The following is a 10,693-nucleotide window of genomic DNA, read 5'->3' on the forward strand; positions in this document are numbered from 1 at the left end:
AATACTCCCGGTATGAACAGTGTCACGTGTGAATAATGTTCAATGGAAAAATAGGGTTAGCCTTGACGACGGCCGAACCCAGATATAAAACTTGGATTTCTAACCACCTATGTATACCAAGTTGAATAACATAATGATTATCTTGTATTTCACTATAAGGTTCAAACGTATATACAAACAAGAGAGAATCGAAAAATAAGGAAACTAAATATCCTAATAAATTGGAAACTAAATCTATCATAATAAATACAACTAGTTTAAAGACCCGTGCGAATGCACAGATCATTGACTTTTATTTGATATTTAAGTTTTTTTTTTGAATAATATTTGATATTTAATTTTGTCATTATATTGCCGCCTTTGTTCTTGATACACATATATCAGAGACTGCGATTTGCGACATAGAGACTGCGATTTGCTATGCTAGGGTTTGCGATTAACACCTTCAGTCCTTCTTCATCGTGATTTCTTTAACACTGCTCAGTCCTTCTTCATCATGGCGATTTGCGATATGCTCTGCTAGGGTTTGCGATTAACACCTTCAATCCTTCTTCATCGCGATTTCTTTTTCTCTGCTCAGGTTCTCTCATCGCGCCGTACCCTACACTAGACGATGTGCTTCTATCTCTGTTCCTAGGTCTGTTACAGTTTCATCATACGCAAAAGATTCAAGGGGTTTAGCAAGGGTTATTGGAAATTATAGCAAGATAGCCATGGGATCTTGCTAGGGATTTGGGGTTGTCTCTCCTTTGTGAGAATTGTGATTGGGTATTTGGGTATCTTTGTTTTCTGCTACTCTGTGAAAGTTTGCACTATCTCTGTATCGTAAACGTACTGTTAATTTCTGTTGTCTTCTTTCCTTGTGTTCCTACATTATGTTCTGATAACATGGAGGGAATTAATTTTGGATAACCTTAATATCAATGATGAGGAGGCTTTGTATTTCGATTTGGAGGAGAATTCTGATGAACAACGCCATGTTAATCTCTGTTTGGTGGGTCGATTCATTCATCATGACAGACCTATTAAATTAAATATAATGAAGGCGCGTATAGCGGATATTTGGAGACCGTTGAAGAGTATGGCCGTGAAGGAAGCCACCCAGGGGTTATATTTATTCAAATTTTTTCACCCCTAGATGTGGAGGAGGTTATTAAGGGAGGGTCGTGGCTTTTTGATAATTTCACTTTGGTTATTGAAAGGATGAAGGTATGTATGGCTTTACATAATATTCATGTCAATTTTTGGGTGCAGATTCATAACGTCCCTGTTGGTATGATGCTTGAGAAGGTGGGGAAGGGTCTTGCAAATTACATAGGGGAATTTGTGGAGTATGATAAGAACAATAATACGAGCTTCTGGCGGTAGTACATGAGGGTAAAGGTGAGGGTGGATGTTAGGAGACCATTGAAGGTTGAGAAAAAGATCATCCTAAATGGTGGATTGGGGGTGTTGTGAAATTTAAGTATGAAAGATCTTTCATAAGCTCTAGATTGGGTTTTTTTGCTTTGTTTGTGGCATTATTGGCCACTCAGAAAACAGGTGTGAGGTCAAACACCATGGAAAGGGATGATGGTAGGAGGGGTTGGTCGAATGAAATTAGAGTGGAGGTGCGCCATCCTGGAGGTAGAGCTGAATCCCGTTGATTACGTGATGAAGGTAGTAGTAGGGTGATGTGCCTACTGATGTCCATGCTAGTGAGAGCGAAACACAATTTTTTCATATTCAATCTTCAATGTTATCAAATTATAATCGTTCGGAACAACCAAAGTTCAATTCCCGGTGTGAACAATTTTTTTGTCGGACTTTACTTACCTCGCAATCGAACTTTGAAAAAACAAAAAATACAAAGACAGTGATTATGAACTCATCATTCAAAAACAAGAACATGTTAATTTATGGAGGATTAATATAGGTTCAAATATGTGTTGAAATGATAAAAGTCCATTAATAGTATTAATGTCAGAACCGGACCGGCTAATCGGACCGGGAACCGGATGATGGAGCGATCTGGTTAGGTCTGAAAAACGGACAGCAAAAAAACCAGTAAAAAAATGTTTGAACCGACTCGGAACCAGGCCAAACCAGTGAACCGGCCGTTTAACGATTCTGGATTTATTTTAATTTTTTTTTATAAATCAGGACAAAAGATTGTCGTTTTAATTTTTTTTTTTTTTTTTTAAAATCTGAAAACACCAAACCTGTTTGGTTTGTTTGGAAAAGAAAAAATATTGAAACTTGTAAAGGTTTTCTGAAATTGAAATTAGATTAGGAGTAACAAAAAAAACCAGTAGATTAGATTGTTGTGTGGTTGTTCATTCTTGAAATAAATAATAGAGGACAATTTATTTAGTTTGTTTTCATAGATGTAGGAGAAGAAAGGGCAAAAGAAATCAGATGGAGAAGAAGAAAAAGAATAAAGTCATGAAACGCATAAAAGTGAATGAGTGATAGATGAAGCCATGAAATGAAAAGAGTTACAATACGGGAAGCTGCTGCGCCACTGCTGCTTGTATCAATTTGAGAGATGAAAAGATTAGTATGTTATATAGTAGACGTTTAGGGTTTGATGATGGATAATGGATTGGGCTTAATAAGAAGCCCATGATGTTTTTTTGACAATAAGCTCATGATGTTTTGGTTTTTTGTTTTTTTTGTTATGTTCTTGTTATTTATTTTTAATTTTAATCACTACTTTTTTGATGGATAATGGAGTAACATTTTATTTTTAACTTTTTTTTTAATTACTTACTATATTATAATATATGTATCTTTTTAATTGAAATATTGTAATAAAAAAAATTACTATTATAGATTTATATTGTCTAATTTTTAGTCACAAAAATTTATATATTATTTTGACACATGACTGAATTATTTTAAAATTTATATATTATTTAAAAATATATATTTAATTAAAAATGGTTCGACCCGATATAATATAATAAACAATTTATATATATTATATATACATGAGTGAATTAAACCTCTTATAATATAATAATTAAAAATAATATTTAATTACTACTCAACTCCTTTCACATTTGAATATAGTGTAATTTTTGCTTTAATATTATTTTATATATTATTAAAAATATTTAAATATACTCATTTAATTAAAAACGGTCGACCCGTTTGAACCCCGGTCCGACCAATTGAACCTTCAACCAGTAAGTTCGCCGGTTCGATGACCGGTCCAGTTCTGACAACCTTAATTAATACTATGAAATTTTTATAGAAGACTAATATATATAGGTTCAAATATGGAGAAATGTTAAAAATAAACATTTTTTACAAGATAGAATAAACATAGCTAGAGCAAAAAATTTCTTACAAGATAGAACATGGATCGACACACATATAAACTTCGACAGGAAATACGTTGTTATGAATACATGGATTATAAAATAAAGCAAGTACAGTACTTGATATTTATTTTGGGTTGTATGAGAAATCAGAATTATTTATAAAAAGAAAAAAGCCAAACATATGAGTGTTTGTTACCTTATAATCTCAGCTCATGCATACTGAAGTAGAATAATTTTCCTGATCGTTTTACCAATTAATCTGCAGTATAGTATAGATAGCATCAAGAGAATAAGTAAGCAAGCAAACTATGAATGATGGTGACATTTAGCCTGCACAAATTGTGCACAAAAACTTTTTGAAGGACACGTGTTAGTGACACTTTTTTATTACCGGTTATAAAAAAAAGTTAACTTTTGCTATTTAAACCTTACCTACCTCTCTTGTCTGTACAAGAAGTAATACATACCCTACTTACATTTCACCTTTTTGCCCCTTTTTCACGTTTTTCATATTTACCTTTTTTTTATAATTATTATTAATAAAATAATTATTATTATTATAATAAAATAAAAAATAAATTATTTTTATTTAATTGAGTTTAAAAATAAAACTTTACACTGCCATATTGCATAATTTGATTGCGCTAATTTTAAGTGTACTAATTTATCATAACTCTAGTTAAGCCACTCTTAAGTCAACTCAGACATAATATTATTTCTAATATTATTTTTTATATTAATTGTCATCATCGGTGTAGAATATATGGACAAACAGTACGGTAAAAAAAGTGGGCACATAGAGTCGTTCATAATCTAGTTAGAGCGTCTATATTTTAGTTAACCCTAACATTTTTTTATTATCATCCTCGTTATATTGATACTATTATATATATGATATGATGAAATGAATTGATTTAGCTTTACTTTAAAAAAATGGCCACGTAAATGAATTTCGGCTCAAAATAAAATTAGCTATTAGATCGTTTATAATATTTGGTTAAAATATTTTATCAACCTGACTGTTAAATATCACATAATTAGACTGAAAGACAAATGAGAATGATAATTTTCATAATCAGACTTCGAATGTATAGACTGATTGTAATAACGATCTCATCAGAGACCTAGTTTATATAAAAGGGTCATGGAGTTTGACTCGAGAATTTGAATTTGATCAATCTCACATAATTTGAATTTGCAGCGAGTCGTCACCGTATTAGATTTTTTTAATTATTTATTTAAAAAATAAAATCGAACATCGTTTTATACGTATCGACGACGTTCCAAAGAGTATCGGCGAATCGGTGCTTCAAAGCTCAAAATAACCTCCAAAATTCTCATGAGTATTTTTTGTGTAAGAAAATTAAAAAATTTGTGTAACGTCTTATTTTTTTAATTAATAGAAGGATTTTTTCTTATAAGGATTTTTTTTTATTGCAGAGAAGGATCAATTAACTGAACAAGTTGTATTAAACATAGAAAGATTGATTTTTTTTGTCAAAAAAATAAAACTGAACAAGTTTTTATTTTGGTCAAGAAAAAAAAACTGAACAAGTTATAATTATATTAAACATTTATAGCAAAATATATTTTTTGGTTAAAAAAAAAAACATTTATAGCAAAATGTCTCAAAAAAGAAACATTTATAGCAAAATAATATCTTCCAAAAAATATTTTTTTTTCAAAAAAATATTTGGCCCAAACTTCCAGCCCAAAAGACACAAATAAATAACATAAATTTATATGATTTAAAATATTCATTGTATCCAAAAAAAAAAATTTCATTTGGTGGGGTCATGGGAGTTGAGATCCTCTCCATTTCTTATGTTTTCCATTTCTTCCATTACCAAAGTTTTTAAATATTTTGGGGTGTATAAATGACATTTGGACCCACTTGATGTCACATTTTTGCATTTATATTCCCAAAACTATATAATAATGGAGGAAATGAAAAGAATTGGAAATGGAGAGGATCCTACATGGTTTTATTTTTTATGTATGACCAATAAGTCATAAAAAGTTAACAAGTCAACAATCAAAATTAATCTCAACCACTACAATATTATATATTATATCCAATGGCTCACATTGAAACAAATAAATTTGTGCACCCATGCACAAATTTTACAATTTGTGCATACTAAACCCACCCCAAATTTATGGTCTAAAAAAAGAAGAAATATGGGATCGAACGAATAAAGTAACCTCCTTAGAACATTATTACAAGACGCAAAGTATATTCATTGAGTGATCATAGCAAGCTAAGCAACCAAGGAACGAACAACTTCCATGACATGATCATGTTAACTGACGCAAAGTATATTCATTGAGTGATGATACCAAGCTAAGCAACCAAGGAACTGACGCAGTACGGAAGCGTGAAGAAAAAGCAAGCGCTAATCCTATTAGATAAAAGCTCTGGAATCCACCAGATTTCTGGAATCCACCAGAAAAAGTAACTAATCTAGAATCCACTAGACTTCCGGAATCCACCAGAAGGAATAATTTGGAATCCACCAGAAGGAATAATTTGGAATCCACCAAATTTGAGAAAAATCTCGGTATTTTTATTCGATCAAAATGTTTCCTTCAAGGCTACAATAATTTAGTTTAAATAGGAGTGAAAAATAAAATTAACAAATCTCCTAAAAGATTGTAAAAATAAAAATAACAAACCTAGCTAAATAAAAATAACAAATCTACCTAAAATATAAAAATAACTAATCTATGTGAAATATAAAAATAAGAAATCTACTTAAAATATAATAAAACTAAATCTATCTAAAATAATAAATTACTAAAGAAACCCTCCTACATCAGTCTCCTCTACCTCAAAAGAACTCGACCCCGAGTTCTCATCTTGATACTCACTCATGCGTTTATCATAGTAGAAACTTAGTACTGGTTCTGCTTTAATTAACAAATTCTTTCTCGTTTGCTTGATTGCTACTTTTTGCTCTTCCTTTAGTCTTGCCTCATACCTACTCTTTTCTTCTTTAAAAGCTTGATTTTTCTCTTCTAACTTGAGATAATAGTTTGTTAATCCATCTAATAACTCCACAAGGGCAGTAGAGATTATATGCATAACATGAGATTACCGATAAATGTTCATAAGTTTCTTTGTTTGTGTTGTCCTTAAGGTCGCATCATATTGCGCTGCCGACGACGATAAATTTGTTACACGACATTCTTTCTCCTTTGTTTCTTCATCAATTTCTGTCGTCACCTCTATTTGGATGTCGCAATCCATGCCATTGTTGTTCTCGTTGAAACTACCCTCCAATTCTAGATTGAGCACTCCTTCCTCATTGATTGTAGTTTCTACCATTTTAGACTCCACATCCGTTTGATCCTTTTTCTCTGAATCATCATGTTCATCGATCTCTTCCTTCTCATCTTTCGATTCATCAACTTCAACCGAAGCATCTTGTTCAACAACTACTTCGGTTTCTGTCGGTTCGGATTTATAAGCAGGATCGTCAAGTTTCTCGGGAAGAGATGGCTGGTTATCATCTAGGGTTTCAGTAGCTATGTGGCGTAGATGAAAATTATTGGCATGATTGTTGTTATTGGCATTATTGAAGATGCTAAATGCTTCCTCAAATTTAACATTAACATACCAATTAACATAAGTTATCAAAACAGAATGTTTAGCAATATCTTTAATCGTTTTACGCGAGTTACCTGTCATTCTGTAAGCATGCCTCAAAAGGCCGGACAACGAGTAATCTTTGTTGTAACAAAACGGAGAACAATATGTCGAATCAGAGATTTTAAACTCGTAGTAATCATCCTTCAACCTTTTGTAATATCGACGCTCATAGTACTCCAAATCAGATTCACCACGAGTATGTTCTGACTTTATGTACGTAACAATATGGTTGTTATTGCGAACCCTAATAACCGGAATTGATTCTCCCATGGCTGATCACGTTAGGAAAAGAACAAGAGAAACCTGCTCTGATACCAACTGACGCAGTACGGAAGCGTGAAGGAAAAGCAAGCGCTAATCCTATTAGATAAAAGTTCTGGAATCCACAAGATTTCTGGAATCCACTAGAAAAAGTAACTAATCTAGAATCCACTAGACTTCCGGAATCCACCAGAAGGAATAATTTGGAATCCACCAAATTTGAGAAAAATCTCGGTATTTTTATTCAATCAAAAGGTTTCCTTCAAGGCTACAATAATTTAGTTTAAATAGGAGTGAAAAATAAAATTAACAAATCTCCTAAAAGATTGTAAAAATAAAAATAACAAACCTAGCTAAATAAAAATAACAAATCTACCTAAAATATAAAAATAACTAATCTATGTGAAATATAAAAATAAGAAATCTACTTAAAATATAATAAAACTAAATCTAACTAAAATAATAAATTACTAAAGAAACCCGCCTACATCAGCAACGAACAACTTCCATGACATGATCATGTTAACTGACGCAAAGTATATTCATTGAGTGATGATACCAAGCTAAGCAAGCAAGGAAGGAACAACTTCCCTCACACGATCATGTCAACCGATATAAGATGGGAGTTTTGGTTCCTCTTCTATTTTATTTTATATTTGAAAAGAAACTTATGCATTTTTTGAGAATAAAATAATCCACCAAAATTTATTGAACAGTTAAATGGAGGAAGAAACTAACAGGCAGGAAAGATGGATGCAAACTACTAATGAATTGTTAGGTGCTGTACGTAAGGAAACATGTCAACCTTATAGCATACCCGTTGTTCCAGACGAACTTCGCAAATCGAATGAGACTGCTTACATGCCAAAAGTTGTTTCCATTGGACCCCTATACAAAGGTAAGAAGGAGCTATTACCAATGGAAGAGATCAAATGGCGCTGCCTTACATCTCTTCTAAGTCGAACATTTGGGCAAGATACAATTGCAACTTGTTTGGATACAGTTATAAAATCAGATGCAGCTGTTCGCGCAAGCTACGTTGATGAAATCGCACTGGACAGGTATGATCTGGCCACAACTATGGTATTTGATGGGTGTTTTCTGTTAGAACTTATCATCTGTGAATCAAAGTTGGATTCAGAAATACCAATTCCATTTAATGGCATTAGTCCCGGGATAGAGGTTAAAAAGATGGAGTATGTCATAAGTGATCTGATGCTACCGGACAATCAGATACCAATTTTTATTCTCGAAAAATTATTTGAAAAGGTTCTTGGTTCCTCTAACCAAATGCGTGAGTTCATACAAAATCTAGCTTTGCCTCTCTTCGGCTACTCAGGGAAATTGATGGTTAAATCCACCTCTCACTTCCTTGATGTTGCTTACTCCTACCTTGAAATGGGATGGATGGGTGAGATTGAAGTGAATCTAAGTTCAGTTGCTACTGAAACCAATCTGCAAGAGAAACATTTGAGTCGCTGTGCTACAAGACTCAAAGCTGCCGGTATTACCATCCAAAGTCTGCAAAATGATGACAATATAAACTTTAAACTTACCACTCATTTCAACAAAAGTAAAGGGATACTAAAAATCCCAAGGCTAATTATCACGCAGACAACAGAAGTAAAATGGCGCAGTTTCATTGCTTGGGAGCATCAGAAGAATAAATTGAAGACTAGATCTTTTTTAGTTGCTGACAGACTTAGTATATGCACTTTCTCTGCCTTGCTTTTCAGGGATTTGATATGCTGTTCAGGTGATGTTCAACTGCTCAAAGACAGGAGAGTCATAGAAGACCATACCAACACGAGCAATCGCGATCTGGTGGCTTTTTTCCATTCAATGGCAAGTGGAGCTGACCACGGCATTATTGATCAGCAGCTCACCACCATGTTTAATGCCTTGAACGCATTTCCCACAAATAATTACCTCACCAAAATCTACATATTACCGAGACATTATTTTAGCAAAATATCAGATTGGTGCTACAGTTTTTACCAATATTTAAAGACCGGTTACATCTTTTCTGCTTACTTCTTAAGTTTTCTCACTTTTGTCCAGACTTGTTACACTATCATCGCCTACCACTTTCCCAAGTAAGCCGTAGATAAAATTTTAAATTTTTATGCATATTTGTGAGTTTGGATTTGATGACAAATTTATATATTTTTTTCACAAGACGATAGAGTTAATTAAACACCAGTGATGAAATGAAGAACCGAAAGATCCAAATTAGAACATGAAGCTCTTCAACATCAACACATGTTCAACAAAAGGGAAATCATCACAAGTCGGCGAATGTATCTTTGTAATTTCGTGTATCTAGGATTTGTGGAGAACATACAAGTCATTAGGTAGTTTGAGAAATTTTCATAAATAATCGTCAATGTCTATGTAAATATAAATATGTAATCACAAAATAAAACGAAGATATTTAAAAAATTTATCTCAACCTTTATCCTTTCCATTTGTCAAAAACAAACAACACCATTTTTTTTGGACTTCAATGATAAGTTTAATTATCCCTTTTATATATTATAGCATGTTAGGGATTGTGATAAGTGTCAATTAGACTATTTGTAATAAGATTACTTATTTTCTGATATCATATGCATGTTGCTCAACAGTTTTGATTTCTTAGTTTTTAATTTACTATCAGAGCCATGTACTATATTGTATTTTAGACACCCAAAATTCTGTCATGATTTAATGCACTTCAGCACATAAGAGAGTAACTAGCGCAGTGCGCTAATCCCATGTGCATATGAGCATTTGAAGCACCAAATTTCTGCAAAATCTGAAGAAAATGTGGCTTAATTAATGCTCTATTGTATAACTGGATACCCCTATTTAAGTGAAAAACTCACACAAGCTTGCTAGTGTTTCATTCAACAAATTTGTACTAATTCAATGCTCGAAAGTGAAGCTTGCTATAAAGGGATACCTCCAATTTTTTAGTCTTTTTCATTGCTGAGCTATTCATATCTTCAACAAATTTGTACTAATTCAATGCTCCAAAGTGAAGCTTGCTACCTCCAATTTTTTAGTCTTTTTCATTGCTGAGCTATTCATATCTTCAACAAATTTGTACTAATTCAATGCTCCAAAGTGAAGCTTGCTACCTCCAATTTTTTAGTCTTTTTCATTGCTGAGCTATTCATATCTTCAACAAATTTGTACTAATTCAATGCTCCAAAGTGAAGCTTGCTATAAAGGGATACCTCCAATTTTTTGGTCTTTTTCATTGCTGAGCTATTCATATCAGATATATTAGAGTTTTAGGAAGTTATGATGCAGGTGGTTTTTCACCGACTTGACATGCATCATGACTTAGCTTCCACTAATAATTGATGCTCAAAAACAAGATACAAAAGCACTTGGGGGACTATACCAAAACCCAAGTCAGAATAATCAAAGGAGTTCAACATCCGCCTCATTAAAAACCTTTCAGGAAAACCCGTATGGATAAAAC

At 32.7% G+C, this 10,693-nt stretch overlaps 1 protein-coding gene across 2 annotated transcripts; it reads left to right on the forward strand.

Annotated features, from left to right (window-relative positions):
* Positions 1–7,740: 7,740 nt before the first annotated feature.
* LOC123914463 (UPF0481 protein At3g47200-like) lies at positions 7,741–9,686 on the forward strand. 2 transcript variants are annotated; one of them, XM_045965632.1, is made up of 3 exons: positions 7,741–8,282; positions 8,958–9,317; positions 9,401–9,686. In XM_045965632.1, the coding sequence occupies exons 1-3, from the start codon at positions 7,942–7,944 to the stop codon at positions 9,405–9,407; spliced, it is 708 nt and encodes a 235-aa protein (XP_045821588.1). In that variant the 5' UTR covers positions 7,741–7,941; the 3' UTR covers positions 9,408–9,686. The 2 variants fall into 2 exon arrangements, with proteins under 2 accessions (XP_045821588.1, XP_045821587.1); XM_045965631.1 differs by having other exon boundaries at positions 7,742–9,317.
* The last annotated feature ends 1,007 nt before the right edge of the window (positions 9,687–10,693 follow it).

This window comes from Trifolium pratense, linkage group LG3 (assembly GCF_020283565.1).
Source record: "Trifolium pratense cultivar HEN17-A07 linkage group LG3, ARS_RC_1.1, whole genome shotgun sequence".
NCBI classification, from domain to species: domain Eukaryota; kingdom Viridiplantae; phylum Streptophyta; class Magnoliopsida; order Fabales; family Fabaceae; genus Trifolium; species Trifolium pratense.

Coding starts and splice junctions, on each gene's coding strand:
- LOC123914463 (XM_045965631.1), top strand. CDS start 7,942: ATGGAGGAAGAAACTAACAGGCAGGAAAGATGGATGCAAACTACTAAT.